The sequence below is a fragment of the Myodes glareolus genome, chromosome 3, assembly GCF_982192425.1.
Source record: "Myodes glareolus chromosome 3, mMyoGla1.1, whole genome shotgun sequence".
Taxonomy (NCBI): Eukaryota; Metazoa; Chordata; class Mammalia; order Rodentia; family Cricetidae; genus Myodes; species Myodes glareolus.
The window spans coordinates 50306211-50329648 of NC_142028.1; the positions used below are offsets into that span (position 1 = coordinate 50306211).

Sequence of the window (23438 nt, forward strand, 5' to 3'; positions counted from 1 at the left end):
ATTTATTTGGCAAAGTGATCTAGGCTCCAAGTTGAAATAAAGGAGAATTCTGGTGTCCGGATTATTTTTTAAATGTGAAATATATGTATTCTAGCCAATACATACTAGCATCCTTGTTAGGCCAATAACCCAGTCAAGCTAATTTTCATAATTCCATATGAAATTACAAGGTGTTTTTGCATCCATTTATCTTATGATTAGCATAAAACTCAAGAACTGACCTTCATTTTTGTCAAAACCAATAGATCTCCAAAACTCCTGCTCAGAAGACAATTTGAAACACTACTAAAATTAATCCGCTTTGGCTCCGCAGATCCATTTCCGTCCTCAGTACAGTTCTCACATCCAAACACTGCAGCAGCTTTAGGCTCCGCAGGTCCATTTCCGTCCTCAGTACAGTTCTCACATCCACACACTGCAGCAGCTTTAGGCTCTGCCCAGTAACCGTTAAGAAAACTAGTACATTACATACATTATTTGAAAATTGATTTTACAAATGCATAAATACATGCCTATCTACACTGCAAAATAAAACACTGGGACCTCAATGCTCTAACAGGCAAGCCAGACTTTCTGATCCAGACTTCTGGGATAGCTTTTCCAAGCCACGTTATAGCTCCCTGACTAATTCCATTGCCCTGGCCACACATGGGAAAGGCTGTAGTTGTGACAAGCAGTAAGTGAACTTAGTTTAATCAAAACTCAAAATGTATTTTGACTACTCACTTCTGTTTTGCCACATTCTCAGAACTGAAGACATTTTTCAAAAATGTCCATGTTTTAAAAGGGGAAAACAGCAAAACCAAGTCACACATGTATACTGTTTCCTCATTGGCATCACCCAATTACCGTCAAGGTTGGGAATGGAGAAATGGATTAAGAATTCCTTCAATATCAGAGGGCCAGCTACTTCAGTCATCAAAACCTTGATACTCCTGGATCTTCCCATAGGACTCTACTGGGTACGTCAAGGAAATATGCCTAAAACTTGCCTTTTGAACATACAAATGACTCAGTTCATGTTAGAACTGACGCTTTCTTCGCACCTGACAATTGTGGAAATGGGCTTCCAAGGGGCAAGGCATCTGTAGCCTGCTGAATGGCTTCCCAATGTACTGAGTACTGTAGCTGCCCAAGTCCTCCACCAGTATCCTACATGAATCTGTATAAACAGCAACACCTTTCATCTATGATCAACATAGGCATCGCTAATAAATATTAAAACTATTAAACTATAGATTAAAATGCAGACTTCTCATAGAATTGAGTGATGTAATTTTGGTACATTCACCATTATTGTACTTTATTTAATAAAGAAATACATTTTCCCTTGCAAAGATAGCAATTGCAAGTTTACAAATAAAACCACAGACCTACACTCACGATGCTAAATCTTCAACTTTTAACCAGCAGCAAACTGATTTGTTTACAAATGGTCCATGGCACCATAAAGAAAGACTATCAAAGGTCACAGGAGCTTAGAGAACAGGTTTATTGACAACAATCTCATAAATACCCTAAGGAAAAAATCTCAAAGTTTCTAAACCTAAAATGTTTAAAATCTGCTCACTGGCAATCCCTCAACAAAATAGAGTAACAGGTCACTACACATGAATGTCACATTCAAAATTTGCTTCATTTTAACATTTTTGCCAATTTTTAAAAACTTACATTTGACCTTTTACCCCTCTTGGGTGCAGTAAATCAACATTCAATTTTATAGAAGATTCATAATATATCATCTAGCTGCTGTGAACCTGTAGGCTATCAGTCAGTAGTATATTACTCTATGAACAAACTGAGCCAAATATCTTTATTTTTAGGCATAGTAATGTGTAAGTAGTCAAAATGCAAACTTTGTGGTTTCCCTCCAAATCCCCCAAAGCTTACGATACAGTGTGAGAAGTTGTTTGCATCTTACTACAAGTCCATCTCTGTACCTCAGGTGTCTGAAACTAAAAAAGGGATTCTTTAGTATTTTGATAAAAATGTACTCGAATATTTCATAACATTAATATTTATTGCTTTATATGAATACTGTATTGAAAGCCCAAGCATTCAGTTTACACACGAAATTATACAATTATACCGCTTCACAAAGGCAGTGAACACATTACAGTCTACAAAATCTACTTTACAGAAATTTAAAAATTCTAAATATCAAAAGGTACAGCTGAAGAAACAGGTATAAATTTGGCAGCCAGTAATTTTGACAGGGAGTTGCAGCTTGCATGACTTTAAATACGTGACTTTGAAAATATTGAGTTTAGAGTAGTAACCATTGTGCTTTGTGTTGATCTGAAAAATAGAACACTGGCTGTTGAAGAAGCATGTTCAAAAATATTAATTCACTTCAAAATGTTATACAAATCATGGTGGTTTCTGTGTACCCTAAAGCTCTAGGCATTTTAGCTCAGGTACATTACTGCAACAATCCAAGAATTCCTCCAGTACGGTGCTGTTTCACACCAGTGCCGTGTGCATATAAGGTAATTTAGAAAGAAAGGTGTAATGTTCACAATGTTCAGAAAAGCAAGTGAAACGTTACAGGACCTGTGGGCTCTTCTGAGATGGTTTCCTGTCAGGCTCCTAAGCACTCATTCTACCAAACGGTGAGCTAATGCTCCTGCGCAACTCCCAAGATAAAGCACATTTTCTCTTAAATAACCAAGTCTTTTTTTTTTCTCAGGCACCTTAGAAATATACAAAAATTTTAGTTTGCACAGATATCTTGGAATGTGTTTAACCTGGTATTTCAACAGACTTAAAGATTCCCAGGGTTTTCCAGGGGCCAGATTTTATCTCAATTACTCAGAAGAAAAGAAAATGTCTTCTGAAAGAAGTGAACTCAGTCATTACCAATAAAAAAGTATCCACTGTATTCATCTCTTATAGAAACAGAAAAATATAACATCCCCCTTAGAATAATCTATATATGTATATATGACTTAAAGTCCCATTGTACAGTTGAACAATAAAATCTGAAACCACATGAAACCCTATAATTCACATATTAACATGTTCAAACTATGACTGAAATATGGAAACTGCTAGAGACAACACAAAATCTTCCTTGTGCATGTATAAACCAAATGTGATCATCTTTAAAAAGTTTTCAAAATTATAATTATCTTCCAGTTTAAAAACTTTAATTCTAAATTTTAAAAAAAAATCTATACACAAACCACTGATTTGAGTACACCAGGAAAAAAAATAAAGAAAAACCAAACAAAACAAGAAAATCAGCAATAAGCAGGACCCAGAGGAGCCAATATTCACAGCTCTTCCACGCACAACTGTCAGGGTTTATTCTTAAGGTTCTTTATTTTACAGCCTGTTTCTCTTGTAAAACTAAAGGTCCACTTTATTACTTAAAAGTTCTCTACAGTGTAAAACCAGAACTGTATGTAAAATACTGCCTCTAAGTGTTTCTAAGTAGTTAAGTCTTGTTCCATTGGTTCATCTGTGACATCTGTGGTTTCGTCACTCTCCATGGATGACACTGAGACACTTTCTCCTGTTTTCCTGGAAGAGGACCCTCCTGGCTCTTCTGTCTCAAGGCAGTCAGAACCACTACTCACAGCCCCTGCACTGTCACTCCGTTCCGAGCGAGGATCTCTCTGAGCTGCAGACCCGTCGGAGTCCTCCATGTGAGTATCCTCCTCTGAAAGCTCTTCATTCACACCTAAAGCGTCATCAGATTCTTTTTCTTGATTTTTTCTTTCTGGGACCATTTCTCGTGATGTCATAAAAGATTCTAGAAATAAGCAAATGTTACAGTTATAATTTACTTTCAAATTACACACAGCTGTTTTATAAAATCAGTTATCTACGGCTTGTAACTTCTCAAACTTAGTAGTAACACACAGGTGGTACAAGAGCCCAGTATCAGCATGGTAAGGAGAGCCGCAGTATGCACAGGGGACTGCCCTCTCTCACCTTCTTCCTCCTCTTCCTCCTCGTCCTCATCGTCTTCTGTACAGTGTTGCCTGCTGTGATTTTCTCTGTCCTTCTCTGGAGGGGAAGATGCTGTTTCAGCTTCCTCTGCTCTAACTGAGCCTTCACTGGACACCGTTTGGCTAGCTGTCTCTCGGACGTCACCTTCTTTGTCAAACCGCAGCCTTTTCACCTCGTGCTCCTCAGCTTCCACAGTATCGTCATCTGGATGTTTATTTTTAACAGGGCTCAGTGAAGAAACTTCTGATTCGGAAGCTGGAGAATCACTGCCGATGGTTTTTAAAGTATTATTAATAAAATTATTTTCCTCATAACCTACATTCTCATCTGTAAATTGAAATACTTAGCAAACTGCACTGTCAAATTAGATGAAGTACCAATGCTGAGAAAAACACAGAAGAACAATCCTAAAGCAATCTGAACCGGTTTATGGATGTTCCCACTGAGACCTACTTGACAAATTCTACCTTTCTAGGAAATTCTAGAAAAGACTGTTTACATTCACCATCATCTGGGCTGAAGAGAAGTCACAGCTCCTACAGCCACATTAAGGCCTGTTCTGTCCCTCAGAACAGTAAACAGTTTTCCCACAGGTCCCACAGAAGTTCAGGACTTGCAGGGCACGAAGATCCGAAGACTTCAAGCTGCATGTATGAAAAGCACAGGATGTGCACAGAGCTTCCCACCGCTAGGTGACGTAACACCCAAAGCATGTAAACACCATGGGCACAGGGGGCAAAGTCTATACCTACCCAGTACAAAAGCAACCTTTTTCTCAATTACTTTTCATCTTTACTGGTTGAATCTACTAAACCCAGAGACGGAGCCCAAGATATAGAAGGTCCACGTACCTTGTAAATAGTAAATAGTGTTTAAAAAAAAAAACAAACCAGCAACAGCTGTTAAATTTCTATGTGCATCTTTCTGTCTCTTTAAATATAAAGCACAAACCTGTGGGCTTTCTCTTCACTTGAATGCAGGTCTGACTCTTTGCTATCTGTGCTCTCAGGCAAACCATTTGTTGTCAAGGGGGTTGACAAAGAAAGCTTTGGTCGATTAAGTGGCCTGGGTGTTCCAGGCCCATTTATATTAGACCTATAATGAAATAAACAAACATTATTTTCCACTTTTGGGAAAAATTATATACATATATACACATCATCCGTTCCAAAGTACACATCACAAGTATGTGCACTAATTCTGGCTTGCAGAGTCTTGTCCTAATTAGCAAATGTAGCCGGGTAGAACCTACAACATAAATCTTCCCCATAAAATGTTCAATTAAAAAAAAAAAGTATACTGAGCCTGCTACCTCAAGCACTACCAAGAAACTTGGGACATTCTGGATGGTTTACAAAAAACAAACCACAATATTCTCACCTGTCAGTATAGTTTGGTGAATTTCCAGGAAACATAACACCATTCATTCGGTTTAAACTATTAGAACTGTTCTTCCTGTAATAAAAGAAAACACTTCAGCTGGGCATAGTGGCACATGACTTTAATCCCAACACTGGGAGGCAGAGGCAAGTAGAGATCTGTGTGTTCAGGGCCAGCACTGACAAAACAAGTTCTAGGCCAGAGCCAGGGCCACAGAGTGAGATCCTGTCTCAAAATAAAAGAAATACTTCTTGCTGGGTGGTGGTGGCGCACACCTTTAATCCAAGGACTCGGGAGGCAGAGGCAGGCGGATCTCTGTGAGTTCGAGACCAGCCTGGTCTACAAGAGCGAGTCCAGGACAGGCTCCAAAGCTACAGAGAAACCCTGTGGGGGGGGGGGGGGGGGGGTGGCGGGACAAAAAACCCAAAGAGAAAAAAAGAAAGACTTCTTTAATTTTGGGACTGATTCAAGTGTAGGACAGGGGAAATGGCTTGATGGCTTAACAATTAAGACCACAGGATGCTCTTCTAAGACCTGGGTTCTGTTTCCAGCACCACCTGCACATTGGCTCACAAGCATCCATAACCAATTCCAAAGAACTGATGCCCCGTTCTGAGATCCATGGCTTGTACAAGGTATACATTACATCCAGGCAAAAACACTCACAGATAGGAAGCGAAATAACATTTAAAAGAAGAACCTCTTTTTTTTTTTAAAGCCGTTTTGTAACAGGACTGTCAAATTTAAACACAGATAATGGGGAAATTAGCATGCACATACACACAAGTAAAGGGAAAAAACTTAGTGACACGTGTTTTCGAACATCTTGGAATGTTCTTCAGATATCTTCATATTCATCAAAAAAGCCAAACATTAAATTCAAAAGGAAATCAATTCTGCATCACATTTAACCAAGAAGCAAAGGATTATCTCACTATCTGATTTAGAAAAAGTTAGAAACTCTAAAAACAAAATTGTCTAAGAAATAAATGGCACTTAAGATTAAGTCAGCAGATCCATGGGAGTAGCAGCCTCTTTTTCCCCACCCTTCACACACCCCAGGGTACTGTGTGTGCACGTGAGTGCATGCATGGGCTCTCGTGCAATTTCCATGACATCCACACACAACAAAGAAATATACACATGGTCTAAATGCTAATAGTGCCATGCCTGAACAGATGCGTGGAACCAAATCTTTAATTTAGTCTAGAAACCCTGACAACCAGCAGCAATACTTGTCCATCCTGAAGAACTACCGAAGTATCTTATTCCAAAACAAACTGGCAGCCCTGAAAAAGCATCTAGGTGGCCACAGTTCAGCAATTAACCTGTCTCTAGTCCATATCTCTCTACTGGAAACACTTGCACAGCATTCTGGCAACTTTCCACTTCAGGGACCAGGTGGCATATTTCACATTGTATGTTTAGGTACATATAAAATAAATGTACTACTTTACCAAAATAGTGAACAATTAGAATATAGTAATTGATATCAAAAGCAGAAAAACATTCTATACTTACTCTGAAGAAGGACAAACACAGCTAACAACCATCACATTCTGAAATAACAAAAAACGACGACTCAATGAGTGAGAGAAAGGCACAGTAACACAACAGTTAATAACTTGTTTGAAACTCTCACAATCACCCACATGGGTTAAGCCTCCATTTATTCCAACTGAAAGCAACTGGATAAAAACAAAAACAAAAAACCATTACTTCAGGAGGGTCTGGCTGCACACTCACTGGCTTGCTTTATTATTTATCTTATATGTCTGTGTGTCTGAATTCAAGTCAGCAGAACCCTCCACCACAGTGGTCTCAGGATCAGGCCTGGGAGATAGGTGATTTGACGAGCTGAGCCACTTCAAAGGGTCTGACCCCTACATCCACCCCCTTTCCTTTAAAGCCCTGGCTGGTCTGGAATTCACTACGTAGACCAGGCTGGTCAAGAACTCAAGAGAAGAACTTCCCTCTGACTCCCAAATGCCGGAATTAATGGCCTGTACTATCATGAGAGCCTGAAGTGTTTTCTTAATTCCAATAGTTCTGATAATTTAAATCAGATAAATGGTATTATAATTCCTGAAAACTCACCAAGCTATACTGTGGGTGAGAATGTTGGTTCACTTTTAATTTCTTCTCACTAGTTTTATTGTTGCTTTTTTGTTTTTTAACCATACTAGAAACCAGGCACTGTGGAGTATATGTAAAAGTACGGCCCATTTTCCATTTTTCTGTGCATGCAAGCACTTACATATGCAGGACCCAAATGCTCAACAAGACAGAATCAGTTAAACCCAGAGCTGGATAGCCAGCTTGCTCTGTGGATTCCCTGTCTCTATCTTTCAAAGCTGAAATTCATTACAAGCAGGACAATTAACTGAAATGTGATGGCTTGTATGTACCAAATCCCCAGTCTCTTTTCTAAAACCATTTTGAAATTCAAATATTTAGTCCAAGTGTATCTATAAAGCAATATTCAACCCAAGGAGAGACCAAACCCATAAAGAGTACTTTTAAAGAAGGTCTCCTCACAGCCCGATCACACTAATTCCAGAGAAAACATTTTGTTTAAATCCCTTGCTCACAGCACTGGGTTGGCACATGCAGGCAGTGATAACCTGTCTGTCCATCAAAAACTTCCAAAACACAATTACTAAGGGTCCTTAAGTTGAAATACTGACGAACCCTGCAGCTTCCTGCCCTTCTGAATCTCACTAAATAGACAACATAAAGGATTAACAAAATATAAGACCCAAGAACTACCAAAAATTCCAGAGTTAATGGTCTTAGACTCCTATTCCCAGAGTAAAAGGAGTGATTTTAAAACAAAAATGTGTAATATTTACTATGCTTTAGGGGCAACTACTCTAAGAATTAGCCATCTGTCCAAATATAGTTGATCCAATTACTTGTCTAGCGGTGATTTAACGTTTTGATCATTCAAACACTTTGACACTTTTGTGTATTACTTCATTTTCCAGAATGTTCTTTCTTTAGTAGCAGTACCCCACCAACCACAATGTGGATTAGATCTTTCTACTCAATATATCACTAACACGCTTTTACACACAAGTTTACAAGGTCGTGTGCCTCTGAATTCCAGTGACATTTACAACGTACTGCTAACACATCTTTCTGGTGGGTTTTTGTTGTTATGTTTCTAAATGTTTAACAACAACAACAAAAATGTTTGTAAATTAAAAAAAAACAGGAAGTGGTGGCACAAGCCTTAAATTCCAACACTCATGAGGCAGAGGCAGATTTCTAGATTTGAGGTCTGCCTGGTCTACAGAATGAGTTCCAAGCCAGCCAGGGCTGCACAGAGAAACCCTGTCTCAGGAAGAAAAAAAAAATAATGAATTAGTTAATTTAAATATTTTAATAGAAAAATGAAATTGGCTAAGCAGCTTCCCTGAAACTTAAAATAATAGCTGTCTGGGGCCTCTTAGGCCTTTTTTCTGGCCCTGTCTATAAATTTCTCTCTGAAACATAGAATATAACTTAGAAAAGAAAACAATTCAGTAAATAGTCTATGAAACAACTCTTGTAACACTTCAATTCTTGTGATGGAATACATACCTTTTCTACCCCTCTAAGAAATTTGTCTGTTCCTGTATAATTTCTTCTTGGATCTGTTAGCAATTCACATAGTCGTTGAATAGTAAAAGGGATACTGCAAAAGAATAATTTTATAGTTTGAGGTTATAAGTGCAAGAAGCTTGGAGCTGTGCTTCACAGTGAAAGTTTTACGGAGTGAGTCACCCTGTGTCAAGCCACAAAGAATAAATGCAGGAGTCACTTAAAGCAATACCAAGGAACACCGAAAACAATGTGTCAAAACTCATTCCAGAAAAAATTTAGTGCAATGTTCTAAATTCTGACTGTTCAATTTGCACTTTATCAGAGGTAACACAAATAGTACTTGTCAGTTTATTTACAAACAGGATGTTTCCTCAAGCATTCTAATACACCCAAACATTTTACTAAATATCATAAACGACTTTGTTACTGAGATCAAGTATGATTTTAAGTATGATTCTGCTCCCTTACTACCACTTTAAAGAGAACCTATAAATTTAGTCAGACATATTATTTTGGTAAGAATATTGGGGTTAACTATACCAAACACTTTTTACCAGAACGTAGTTTTCCCTTAATCACAGCAAATACAAAAGAGTAAAAATCTTGAAACAATAATCAAAGAGTTTTGAAGAAACCAGAAAGATGGTTCAATAGTTAAGAGCACTGGATGCTCTTCCAGGACTCAGGTTTGATTCCCAGGACCCGATCCAAGAACATCATCTGGTCTCCATGGGAACCAGGCACATATGGGACACATAAAGACATGAATGCAGGTAAAACAACCATACATAAAAAAATAAATAAATTTTAAAGAACGGTATTGGCTCAGAGTTGTTAGCAATCATCGGAATTACAGCTAAATGTAAAGTTGTAAGCACTAGATGTGACAAATGCTGAGAAAATACACATGGAGTGAGTCACTGTGCGTTATGGAGTGAGTCTTTGGATATCAGTGTTTTCCATTAAAATCTACTTATGCAGCTTATGAAGAGAACTGCAAAGCCTCAGATTCACATAGAATATCACAGGGCCTTCATTTTCATACAATAGTCTACACTACAGCAATGTAGCTAGTGTGTAGCATACATATCTGATGGAAATCACAGTAGTATCTTACTGGACAAACTACACTTAAAGCAGACTTTCCCCCCCACAAGACACAGTTTCTCTATAGCTTTGGGGCCTCTGGAACTCACTAGGTAAACTAGGTTGACCTTGAATTCAAGGAGATCCACCTGTCTCTGCCTCCCAAGCGCTTGAATCCATTGCTTGGCTTAAATCTCACTTTAAAAAAAAAAACAAGGTCCCACTTTTGTAGACCACAGTGACCTCGAAGCTACTTCTTCCTACTTCTGCCTGTACAGTTTCAAGATAAAAGATAAGTGACACCACACTCAGCAAATCTCACATTCTTAGCACAAACACTACTCTTGCATTCTTACGGCAGTGTAAGATTTAAAAAACGCTTAAAGGAAATGCTGTTCATAATAAAACAAATGTTTTCTGAATTAAATCCAAGGCTGTAAAAGTGAAGAGTATTCTGCTAAAGAATGTAAAATAAAAAGTGCAGCATTTGCCTGACATATTCAGAAACAAAACCCACAAAACAATGCTATGTACAGCAATGATCTAACCTGAATAAAGCTAAGCAGACATCCTATTAGAAAACACCAAAATAACAGTAACAGACACGTAAATCAATGGGACAAAACAAAAGACTAAACCGTGCACATGTAATTACAGCCATCCTATAAATGACAAAGATGGCAAAAAGTACACAGTAAAAATGAAAAATAGCATATCAACAAATGATACTGGGAAAGCTGGATGCCCCCATGTAAAAGAATGAAATTAGACCCATTATTTATTACCCTGCTCAAAAATCAGTTCCAAATGGACCAATATCCTCAATGTGAAGCCTGAAATGCCAAAACAACTAGAGGAAAACATAGGGAATGTCTACAAGATATAGTGTAAGCTAAGAACTTTCACTCAGAAATCCAGGCCAGTAATTGATAAATGGGACAAAACCAAATAGCTTCTATACAGCAAAGAAACAATCCAGCAAAGAGGAAGCCCATAGGGTGGGAGAGAATTTTTGTCAGCTACACATCTGATGGAGAATATCCAGAATATATGGGGAAAAAAACCCCAACACAATAAAACCCTAAAGAATCAAGAAAAATGAACCACGATCTGAGTAGATTTCACAAAAGAAGAAATAAAAATGTTTAGAAATATCTTTAAATGTGTTCAATATCTTTAGCAACTAGGGAAATGCAAATTAAAACAATTTTGAGTTCAATCTCACCCCAGTCAAAATGGCTATGGTTAAGAAAACCACTATCAAATGCTGGCATGGATGTGAGGAAAGGGGATTCCTTACTCAGTATGGGTGGGGGATTGTTAACTGGTGCAGCCTCTATGGAAATCAATATGTAGGAATCTCGTAAGCTACAAGTAGATCTCCACATGATCCAGCTGTACTACTCTCCCCATGCCATGTTCAGAGAATGCAGCATCCTATGCCACAGATCTTACATGTTCACTGAGGCTCTGGTAACATAGTGAGGAAGTGGAAAACACCAAATGATATCCCTCCACTGATGAATGAATTAACAAAGATGTAGTTAAGCATACACAATGGTATTCTCTTGGGCCGTAAAGAAAAAATTAAATCACAATTTTTGCAGATAAATGGAACTAGAAAATACAATAGTGCGTGGATTATGGATCCTAGCTCTAAACTTTAGATTTGAGTATATTAACTGCAGAAACCAGGAAAGTAAAAGGGGACCACGGAGTGCTCTAGGGGAGCACAGTAGGACACAGGTGCTATGAAAAAGGAAAAGCGAAGCGTGGAAGTGGCTGGGACAATGTGACTTTAAAGGGGAGGGGGTGGAAAGGCTACACAGAAGGAGAGGGAATAAAGAGGGATGAGTAACACTAAGAACGCTCAAAAGAGACATGAAATAATTTTATTTACTTAAAATTACAAGTAATCAATCATATAAATGTATCTGTACACATACACACAGTTTAAATGCAGTAAACTAGCAAAAACCCCAGTGCCAAGCACGAAAAACCCTCATTTGAGCTTTCAGGGTATAAGCCACTGCTCTTGGTAGCCTAAGAGAATGAAGGTTAATACACTATTGCTGAAGATATTACACGCTCCAGACACAGGACGTGGAAGAACAGGATAGAGCTGACCTGGAAGCCGCCTTCTTCCTGAGGACTAGTAGTATCCAAAGGTGTTAAGTGAACTGCCAAGAGAGCACCGCAGTCAGTAGTTCTACCAAGCTATAAACCCTACAAAACCACAACGACTAGTCTAGCACAGTATCCCCACTGATTGGATCAAATGGCACTTTTACTTTCATTTACACATAGATGTGTAGCTGGATTGATGGATGGCTAAATAGGAGGGAATTCATGCTTGTTACTATAAACCTAAGTCTACTACCCACAGTGATCCAAAGTTATAGACCCTTGAGAACCTTCTACTGCCATGTTCCTAACCCAGCATAATTTCTAACTGAACTCTTAAGTATTTATCTTTATACCAACAAGCAGGTATAGTTCTCACCCCTCAAAAAAGTCTCTCTCTCTCTCTCTCTCTCTCTCTCTCTCTCTCTCTCTCTCTCTCTAGCAAATGAAATCCATTACAGAAATCCACAAATGTTCAAAATACAAAAATCCACAACCAATACAGCTACAATGAAACCCTTATGCTTAAGGCTCAAGTGCAAAAAGGGCATCGAGAGAAGTCCCTATGGTTAAGAGCACTTACTACTCTTGCAGAGAACTGGGATTTTGGCCTTAAGATACCCCTGCATGCATATGGTGCGTACACACACACACACACACACACACACACATAAAATAAACAGTTACATCAGTAAATGGATGAAGAAAGATAAAAAAAAAAAATCAATCTCCTTCAGGGATAACCCCCTGAAAAATTATCCAATTCCAAGTGATTAGCTCTAGACACATATACATAGATCGGCATTAAATCAACCCAGTATGCTGCATACACATACATATAGGAGCAACACTACATCAACCCAATGTTGTATATACTTACATAATTTAAGGTCATGAATTTGAGTGGAGGGTCACAGGACGAGGGGGAAAGGTGGAAATTATGTACTTGCAGTACTTATATATGAAACTCTTACATTAAAAAAAACCCAAAGAGTCACTCACTTTTATGTGCAGCATGTATGTAGTTTTTAGTATACCCTTCTTTTCTACTCAGTCTGAAAAACTAATGGAACCTAACTTGAAACACTATGTTCTTTTTATACTAAGGCTTAGCAGTAAAAGAACAATGAGCCTCTTTCAATATTGGCAAAAGCAAAGTTTACAAGTACATTAATGTTTGTATCAGTCCACATCCCAAAAATCAATCTACAGTATGTCAAAGCCTTTGACCAAGTTAATCATCTGAGTGCCCATAGTAACCTAAATTGTTGTTTTATCATGCCAACCCCTATCATCACAAAGCAAGGTAAGGAAATAGTGTAAGGAAGAAAAAGTACCAGATGATACCAAGTCTCTACTAATTATACTCTGGAAAAGGGGAGAGAAGAAAATTTTAACGAACAGATTCAAAGGACTAGAGAAGGCTCAGCAGTTAACAGCACTTGCTGCTCTTGCAAAGGACTTGGGTTTAGTCCAGTACCCACATGATGGTTCAAAACCATCTGTTAACTCCAATTCCAAGGAATCAGACCCTCTTCAAATCTCCATAGGCGCCAGGTGAAGATACATATGTGCAGAAAAACACTTTTCATATAATCTAATCTTTAAAATATTAATAATATTTATCCAGCCAACAAATGCTTAACCAAATAATTAACAAAAACTACATTTTCTCAAGCAGGAAAGAAACAGAAAACCCAGAAGCAAAAGTAACTCACTGAATAAAGAACAAAAAAAGAACCCATTCTCTCAAATAAAAACAACCAGAATTAATGATAAAGCAAACAGCACGCCTATTCTAAAGCTATAAGTAATCCACAAAGGATAAAAACCAAATAAATTCTCTTTTACAAAAGTACAAACTAGTGCCTCAAATACAGACAGAAGCGATGCACATGTGCAGCACACACACAAAAATCACCACCCAAGTTCTCAGTGCATATCTGAAAACCTATCTGAATAGATGTCTACCTCAGTCTTTTATAGTCTTGTTTAGGAAAGCAGTTATCCCTAGCACCTAACTGTTCAGGTAATAAAAACAAACAAACAAAAACACACACATACAAATGAAATCAAAAAACACCGCAAAACAAGTAAAAATATTATTTTCATTTAAAGAAAAAGAAAAAGTGAGTGGACAACTTGCAATTCAAAGAGCAAAAAAAAAATAAAACAAACAGGGAGGATAGAGAGGAAGGAAATATGGAAAGAGATTAAAAACTAAGAACCATTTGAGGGGTTCTATGAAAACCCATAAAATAGAAGCTTAAAATATACACATATATGTAACTTTAAATAAAATCACAAAACAATTAGAGAGAAAAAAGCCCCAATTCGACATCTCTCGACACCAAGTTAAGCCTCCAGTTCTAGGGATAGGTAACATTTAATCAAGTTGTTGGTCAAAGGAGTCCCATGGACACCCCAAAACAGCCAGACCATTGGTTGCTCTCCACAGAACGATGCTAAGACCCTATTGCTGAAAACACTACACAACTCACTGAACAGAGCAGTTGAACTGGCATTATCCAGAGCCTTCACCCTTCAAAGAGCAAAAAAAAAATACTCAAAACTTATTAAAATAATTTAGAAAATAATATAAATCCATGTTAAGATACTATGAAGCATCCAACTTACTGCCTTTAAAAAGCATAAAGTTGGCTCTTGGCACTTGGGGGGAGGGACAAGAAAAATCTCAATTGAGTTCGAGGCCAGCCTGGTCTACAAAGCGAGTTCCAGGACAGTCAGGACTGTAACACAGAGAAACCCTGTCTCAAAAAACCAAAAAATAAATAAAAACTAAACTAAATTAAAAGCACAGAAAAGCAATAAAACAAATACAAAAAGGTTGGAGAAATAGTTCCGCAGTTAAGAGCACTGGCTGCTACTCTTGCATATGACCTGAGTCTGATTTCAAGCACATACATGGCAGCATATAAACACCCATTAACTACAGTCTTAGGGGATCTGATGCCTTACCCTGACTTTTAAGGACAGACACTATGCATGCACGTAGTGTACAGACACACATGCAGACAAAATACCAAAACACAAAATAAAAAGTTGGCAAAACACAAGAAAAACAAAAAGCAATTTAAATTTAAAAAGGGGGCTACTGACACATACAAAAATGTTATTTTATTTTACAAAAGTACAAACTGGAACCTTAAATGTAGACAAAAGAGATGTACACAAAACCCTGAAAAACATACACAGTAATATAAAACTACAGTAACTACAGTTTTTACAGAGGCTTTTGTGATAGGACTAGGATGGAGCTGAGTGGTAAAAATTCAGGCTTAGAATTTGCAAGGCTTTGATTTCAATCTTCAGCAACACACACACACACGGAAAGAGAGAAATGGTTAACAACCTGTTTAAGTATGATATGCTCTTATCAGCAAAAGATGGTTTGTACAATATACACTACAAACAAGCATGGCTCAGTGCACTGTAGTACAACTTCATTTAAAAACAACCAAAAACTCTGCTCACAACAATAGAGAAAGGCATATTATGAGCTGTTTACATATTAGAAAACAGAACCACACAGTATTGCATGAACAATAAAAACCCAGAGACAGATATTGGGGTTCAAGCTGAAGATCAGAAAAGCAAAGCAGCCAAGTCACTACAGAGATCTTACCTCTACCAAGTCTTAGACATGCCAAGGGGCAATCCTGTAATGTTCTCCACCAACATCAGACTCCACATTCCACTGAGTTTCTGTCTCTTTCCCTTTATATTCCTCTCACCTTCCCTAGTGCTGAGATTAAAGGCATGTGATCCCAACTGCTGGGAACTGCTGGGAGCACCTTTGTTTAAGCTGTTTCTCTTTTAGATAGATTCAATCTTGTGAATCTGGTGGCCTTATTTCACAGAGATCCTCCTACCTCTGTCGCCTGAGTTCTGAGATTAAAGGTGTGTACCACCACTCCCTGGCCTGTATGGCTGACTAGTATGGCTGCTTTGCTCTGATCTTCAGGCAAGCTTTATTTAGTAAAACACAAATAATATACCACTATAAAATAGCATTTTCCCCTTTCCTTTTGGAATTTAAAAAAAGATTGTATGTGTCTGTGTGCACACACACATGCACGAGGTCACATGTCAGTAGAAGCTAGAAGGCAAAAAAAAAATCCTCTTGAGCTACAGTTACAGAGGTGGCTGTTAAAGAGTCTGACAAGGGTGCTGGGGGCCCAACTATGACCCTTTTCTTTGAGATTTTGAGTCAGATCTGATGGTGTAGCATAGGCTGGTTTGCATGCAGTCTTAAATCTTCCTGCCTCAGACTCCTGAGCGCAAAGGATAACATGTGTGATGAGTCCCCAAAACAGACTGTAAATGTACTTACCGATTACTGAAATATCACTTTTTTTAAAAAATAGACAACCTATTTAAAATGAGAGAAGTAGAGCTGGCTATTCTTCCAGAGGTCCTGAGTTCAATTCCCAAAAACCACATGGTGTATCACAACCATCTGTAATAAGATCTGGTGCCCTCTTCTAGTTTGTAAGCGTACATGCAGGCAGAACACTGCATACATAATAAATAAATCTTGGGGGAAAAAAAAAAATCTATGCAGGGTGGTGGTGGCACACACATTTAATCCCAGCACTCGGGAAACAGAGAAAGGCAGAGCTCTGAGAGTTCAAGGGCAGCCTGGTCTACAGAAAGAATTTCAGGACAGGATCCAAAGCTGCGGAGAAACCCTGTCTTGGGATGGAGGGATGGAGGAAGGGAGAGGGACAGGGAGAGAGAGGGAGGGAGGGAGGGAGGGAGGGAGAGAAATAGATAAAATTGAATAAAAATGAGATGAGTATACTAATGAGAAGACCCTCAACTGGTGAACAGAGCTGGGGAGATAGCTCATAAAGCGTTTGCAGTACCCCACATGGACCTGAATTTAAATGCCTAGCATCATTATAAAAGCTTGGGTAAAACAGCACACACCTGTATCCCAAATGCTGGGAGGCAGAGAAAAAAGTGTATCCCTGAGACTTGAACACTGGCTAGCCAATCTAGTCAATTAATGAACTCCAGGGCCAGGAAGCAATGGAAGAAGACAGTATGACAGAACGTATGGTTGCCACAGGCACTGCACAGATGAGCAGGTGGCACATACTACACACAAAATGTAATTTAAAAAAAAACTGAATGGAAAGCAAAAATGTATGATTTTTAAAAAAGTATGATTAAAAAGCAACAAATTCTTTATTCAGAACTTGAAAACAAAGACTGTCATGTTTCAAATCAGCATATATTATAGACCAAAAAGGCAGATATAAAATGAGAATACATAATGTATCTATCACTAATTAAATTTCAATTCTACCTAATTAGAGTAAATAATCCAAACAGCCATTCTCAACTGTAACTGAAATACTTATGGCTCAAAGATGAAAAACATCTTAAGAGCAATTATGTTTAAGTATACTTAGGCATTTAATGACTGTTCAAATCATTTAAAGGAGATGAACACACGTTTTAACAGGCTAAGAAATTATAAATATTAACTATCTAATAACCTACTTATCTGTTATCTAGTCTAAAAGAATTAATTATGAATATTTGTTCTTACTAATTTATAAATTAGCCCAATATTCAATATGCAGTAGTATAAATCATTTTAACTTCTCTACATTTGGGATATCTACTCCGTGTGTGTATACTATATACAAGTATTCTACAAAGGAAATCTGTTTATGCTGCATACATCCAGTTCATAAATAGATTTTATGCAACATATAACACGTGGCTTCTTTCCTATATGTGTTTTTAAAGAGCCCTTGCTGGGCAGTGGTGGCATACACCTTTAATCCCAGCACTTGGAAGGCAGACACAGGTGGATCTCTGTGAATTTAAGGCCAACCTGGTCTACAGAGTGAGTTCCAGGAAAGGATCTAAAGGTACAAAGAGAAATCCTGTCTCGAAAAACAAAACGAAACAAAAAAGTAGTCTCAACTAAACTCATAATGAACAGGCTTATGGTTAAATAACTAACGGGACAACAAAGTATCTTCCCAGACAAAAGTTTCAGTAATAAACCTAATGCCAGAGCATAAACTTCTGATTATTGTCGGCAAATTCCTAAGCTTAAAATGGGAATAATAAGCTGAAAATGGTGGTGCACACATTTAACACCAACAGGAACCAAGAGTCAGGGGATATCTATGCATTCAAGGCCAGCCAGGGCTACATAGTGAGACCCTGTCTCAAACTGCAGACCCCCCCAAAAATATAGTTTTATGGTATAAAAGCATACAATTAGGGTTGGAGGGATGGCTCAGCAGTTAAGAGCACTGACTGCCCTTCCAGAGGTCCAAGGTTCAATTCCCAGCATCCATATGGCAGCTCACAACTGTCTGTAATTCCAAGATTCAACATCCTCACAGACATACATGCAGGCAAAACACTAATACACATTAAAAAAGCAAAACAAAACAAAACAAAAAACCATACAATTAAAACCTCTTCACTCAGCTGAGTGGTGGCGGATCTCTGTGAGTTCAAGGCCAGAGTGGTCTACAAAAGCTAGTTCCAGGACAGGACAGGCTCCAAAGCAGAGAAACCCTGTCTTGAAAAACCAAAAATACCCTCTTCACTTAACACCTACCATTAAACAGGAATCTTATTACTAGAAACCCAATTCACTGTATTTCATAATGCTGTCACATTCCTACTGCCAAATGCAATACTCAACAAGTATTTTCACAAACGCACCATTCCTTCAGTAAATATAAAGTTCTAAATTAGAACTTAATGACTAATAGGAAGCACAGCAACATTTTTAAAGTAACATATTCATTTAGTGCTCCTGGTGTTTTCAATGTTTTACAAAAGATTAAGAATGTTTAGTTACTGGGGGAAAGGCAGGTTCAAATTCTAAAATATATAAACCACTTACATATAATTAAGTCTTCAACAAATATCAAAAACCCAAGTATTTTCTGATAAATGAATGTTGCTGCTACCTTGATAAATGCATGTATAAAGTATGAATACCCCTGAAACTCATAAAACCGGTTCAATTATTTTTAATGAAGACTGTAAACATTTAAAAATAACAACAAGCCAAAATTTGGCAAGTACAGCCAGGGGGGCGATGGTAGCTCATGCTTTTAATCCCAGAACTAAGAAAGCAGAGGCAGGCGGATCACTGTGAGTTCGAGGTCAGCCTGATCTACAAATGGAGTTCCAAGGCAGCCAGAGCTGTTACACAGAGAAACCTTAGGGAGAGGGGGACAACAGCGGAGCAGGCAAACACTAGAGATACAAGAGTTAATTATCAACCAGACACAGCAAAACTTAAAAGAAATAACATCTACGATATTAAAATTAAACCTTCAAAATATTAAGTGCATACCCATTAAATCCAGTGACAATTTTCAGTATTCTTTCCTTCATTTCATCAAAGGGAATATATTCAACATTAGGATTGGGAGGACCTCTTGGTTCAGGAGCCGAAGTTCTGAAATCATCCATCACTTTCTCCAGTTTGAAAATAAAATAACCTTTAAATTGGGACCACTGAATCCTATAAAAGAAAAAAGTCAGAAAACATTAATAATTACCCTTGCAATTACTTAACATTAAACACAAACATTATAAAAATGTCTCATAATTTCCACATTATAATGCTTATGTGGACTAGGGAAGTCTTTTACAATTAAAAATATAGAATAAGACAGGAAGTGGTAGTGCACACCTTTAATCCCAGCACTCAGGAGGCAGAGGCAGGAGGATCTCTGTGAGTTGGAGGCCAGCCTGGTCTACAAGAGCTAGTTTCAGGACAGGCTCCAAAGCTACACTGAACCCCTGTTTTGAAAAACAAGAAAAGAAAAGAAGAGAAAAGGAGAGAAAAGGAGAGAAAAGAAAAGAAAAGAAAAGAAAAGAAAAGAAAAGAAAAGAAAAGAAAAGAAAAGAAAAGAAAAGGAAGAGGGGTACAGAATAAGCCACATTTGGTGACATATATCTTTTAATTCCAGCCCTTAGAGGACTGAGTGACTTAAGGTTTCTATTGCTGTGAACAAACACCACGACCACAGCAACTGTTCTAAAGACAAACACTCAATTGTAGTGGCTCACTTGCAGTTCAGAGGTTTAGTCTATAAAGGAAACAAGGTAGTTGATGCAGGCAGACATGGTGCTAGAGAGAGAGCTCAAAGTACTAGAGCTTTTGCAGGTAACAGAAGTGGTCTGAGTAAAGCTTGCACATCTGAGACCTCAAAGCCTGTATCCACAGTGATAACACTTCCTTCAACAAGAAGGAACCTCATCTCCTAATGATGCCACTCCCTATGATCCTATTGGGGGGGGGGGGTACATTCAAACTACCAAACCGAAGCAGGAGGATCTCTGTGAGTTTAAGGCCAGTCCTGTTTACAAAGTTCTAGGCCAATCAGGTACCACACAGTGAGATCTTGTCCCCAAAAACAAAAAACAAACAACAACAAACCAACTAAGCTCTTTTCCTCCCTCCCTTTTCAGTCATTGTCATTTGAGGTATTCAGAGTACTGCTACCAGTTTATCACTCAACAAGTAAGGTGGAGAAAGAAATCATAAATTACAACATAATCCTTTGAATACAAAGAAAAATCTACACATACACACAGGCATACAAACATGCACACACATGAGAAAAAATAACAAAGTACCCTACTTTTTATCTCTATTCAACACTGGGTAGCGATTTTCTCCAAGATAAAAGGCTAACCCTGACCAGCTCACTGCAACCCATCTTCCCCAAGCTCACAGTAAGAACTGCTGGTCTTTTTTTTTTTAAGTGTGTGGGTGTTTTGCCTGAATGCTTGTGGCCAAAGAGGCTACAAGAGTGTGGCATTTCAGACAGTTGTGAGTTGTAATATGGGTGTGGGAATCAAAACCCAGGTCCTGTGGAAGAACAAGTGCTCTTAACCACTGAGCCATCACTACAGCTCCCTCCCACCCACAGATACTTACTAAAAATTTACAGAAAACAGAGTTTTAATTTGCTGTATAGCAGCCCTATAAACCAAGAGAGTAGTTCCCAACTGTGATTCAAGAGATCAGGTTTGAATCATGAGTTAGGAATCTTCACTGTGATGGCAGCTGTGCTAAATAATAGCACTTGAAAGCAATGGTAGATGGAAATAATGATAACCTAGCAGCAATCCAGAAGCAGCAACAAATCACACTAACATTACCATCAGAACTTCAGTTTGGTTTTGCTCTATGTTTTAAATCTGGAGCTAGAGACGTAACCCAGTTGGTAGAATGCTCACCTAGCATAGATAGTGTGCCCTGGAGCTTGATCCCTAGCACCACATAAATCGAGCACGGTGACTTTAAGACTGTAATCTGAGCAGTTGTAAAATGGGACAGGAGTTCAAAATTCAACAAGGTCAGCACAGGCTAACATGAGATAAGCCCCTCTATCCTTTTTCATCTTAACAACCCACAACATCAAGGTCAAGAGCAATTAAAAGGTTCTGAGGAAGAATAAGCGATTGATTCCAGCTACTCAGAGGCTGACATTGGAGGATCACTTGAACCCAGTTCCAGATCAGACTGTCTCAACATAAAATTTCCTGAAGAAACAGGAAGATCCATGATCAACAAAATTAAGTTTCAAAAAACTTTGGATAGTAAATAGAAAATTCATGGCCGAGATTTTTGTGTTTATATACAGAGCCTACAGGAGAATCAATGTAGATTCAGAACTGTTGACAGGAGGACTCTAGGACAAAGTCGGCAAAGCTGAAATAAGCTAGACCTGAAAAGAATAAAGCCAGCAGTACAAGAAGAAAAATGTCAACAAAGGAAATTTCTCATACTCAGCAATGCCGGCATCATGGGTCACAGAATCCTGTCTTGTGGCAAGCTGCTCTATGTGCTTTAAATTTTCCACAGCATGGCCAACCACTATCCATGTGTACCAAGAGCATCAGCCACACTCCTCAGAAGGAACAATCATCAGTACCTCCAGACAATACCAAATGAACTGCCACTAGGTAAGAACCACAACTCTTTAATCCCTTCTGCTGAGGACTACAATAAAAAATGAAACTAGAAAACCCAGAACCTCAAACCAGAATCTCACAATGAGACATAAGGTTTACTTAAAAACAGACTAGCACTGTGACCACAGAGGGTAAACATTCAGGTTAGTCTTCTTGTTAGCAGCTGTGCCTTTGGCAACACCACAAGCAGTGTCACTATGAAACTATAACCCAAAATAAATCCCTTTTCCTTCCAGTTGCCTGTGTCAGGATATTTTGTCACAGTAATAAGGAGGTCACCAAGACAAGCAGTACATGGGAAGATGTCTATAGGTTAAACATAATAAATATTAAGGAGGGGCTGGAGAGATGGCTCAGTGGTTAAGAGCACTGACTGCTCTTCCAGAGGACCCGGGTTCAATTCCCAGCACCCACATGGTATCAGTAGGGCTTCTATATCCATACCCTGAAGGCAACAAAGGATGACTATCATTTCACAAATTCAAAGAGCTCACGAGGGTAATTGAAAGCAGCCATCCTAAGAATTGACAAGACAGACCTGTATCAAGGCACAATATAGAGAAAGTGCATCAATCAAGCAGTGGTAGCGCAAGCCTTTAATCCCAGCACTCAGGGAGGCACACATAGGTGGATCTCTGCGAGTTCGGGGCCAGTCAGGTCTACACAGTGAATTCCAGGACAACCAGAAATACGGAGAAACCTTACCTCAAAAGACATGAATGAATGAATGAATGAATGAGAAAGAGAAAGCACATAATCTCAGAAGAGAAACACATAAGACTTATTAAAGTCGGTGTCAGAGGAGCAATGGGAAAACATCTTTAAAATCTGAAGGATGAGAATTTTTTTTAACTATATGCCCAAACTATTCATCAATAGAACATATTTCAAACAATAAAAGCAAAATAAACCAATTTGCTGCCCAGCCTTCCCTCACTCCATGAAATCAAGCAAACCAAGAAAGGATGGCACAGTGTCTAGAAAATGAAGATCACAAATAAATCAGAATTAGAAAAAGGAAGATCCCTTATTAAAAAGAACTATGATCTTGGTGGTAACATGCGAAGACTGCTATCTTTATAATATGGGTAAAATTAAAAATCTACGGGCAATCAATTTGGAATAAACAATCAAGAATGGCTCTCTGGGCTAGCTGGACGGCTCAACAGGAGAAGGAGCTTATTGCTAAACCTGATGACCTAAAATCCATGGAACCCACACTGTAGGAGAAACAACTTGTGCAAGTTGTCCTCTGACCTCCATGGGCACTGTTACACATATGTCCATCACCCCCACACAAT

At 38.4% G+C, this 23438-nt stretch overlaps 1 protein-coding gene across 1 annotated transcript in view; it reads right to left on the reverse strand.

Moving 5' to 3' along the window:
- Nucleotides 1-1478: 1478 nt before the first annotated feature.
- Ppp4r2 (protein phosphatase 4 regulatory subunit 2) overlaps nt 1479-23438 on the reverse strand; it is a 44630-nt gene continuing 22670 nt past the window's right edge. The window contains exons 3-9 of the mRNA XM_085686799.2: nt 19502-19672; nt 8923-9016; nt 6859-6896; nt 5338-5412; nt 4909-5052; nt 3940-4223; nt 1479-3757 (exon numbers count right to left, since the gene is read on the reverse strand). Coding sequence (XP_085542925.1) covers nt 3432-3757; nt 3940-4223; nt 4909-5052; nt 5338-5412; nt 6859-6896; nt 8923-9016; nt 19502-19672 — 1132 coding nt within the window. The 3' untranslated portion in view covers nt 1479-3431. The remainder of the gene's footprint in view (nt 3758-3939; nt 4224-4908; nt 5053-5337; nt 5413-6858; nt 6897-8922; nt 9017-19501; nt 19673-23438) is intronic.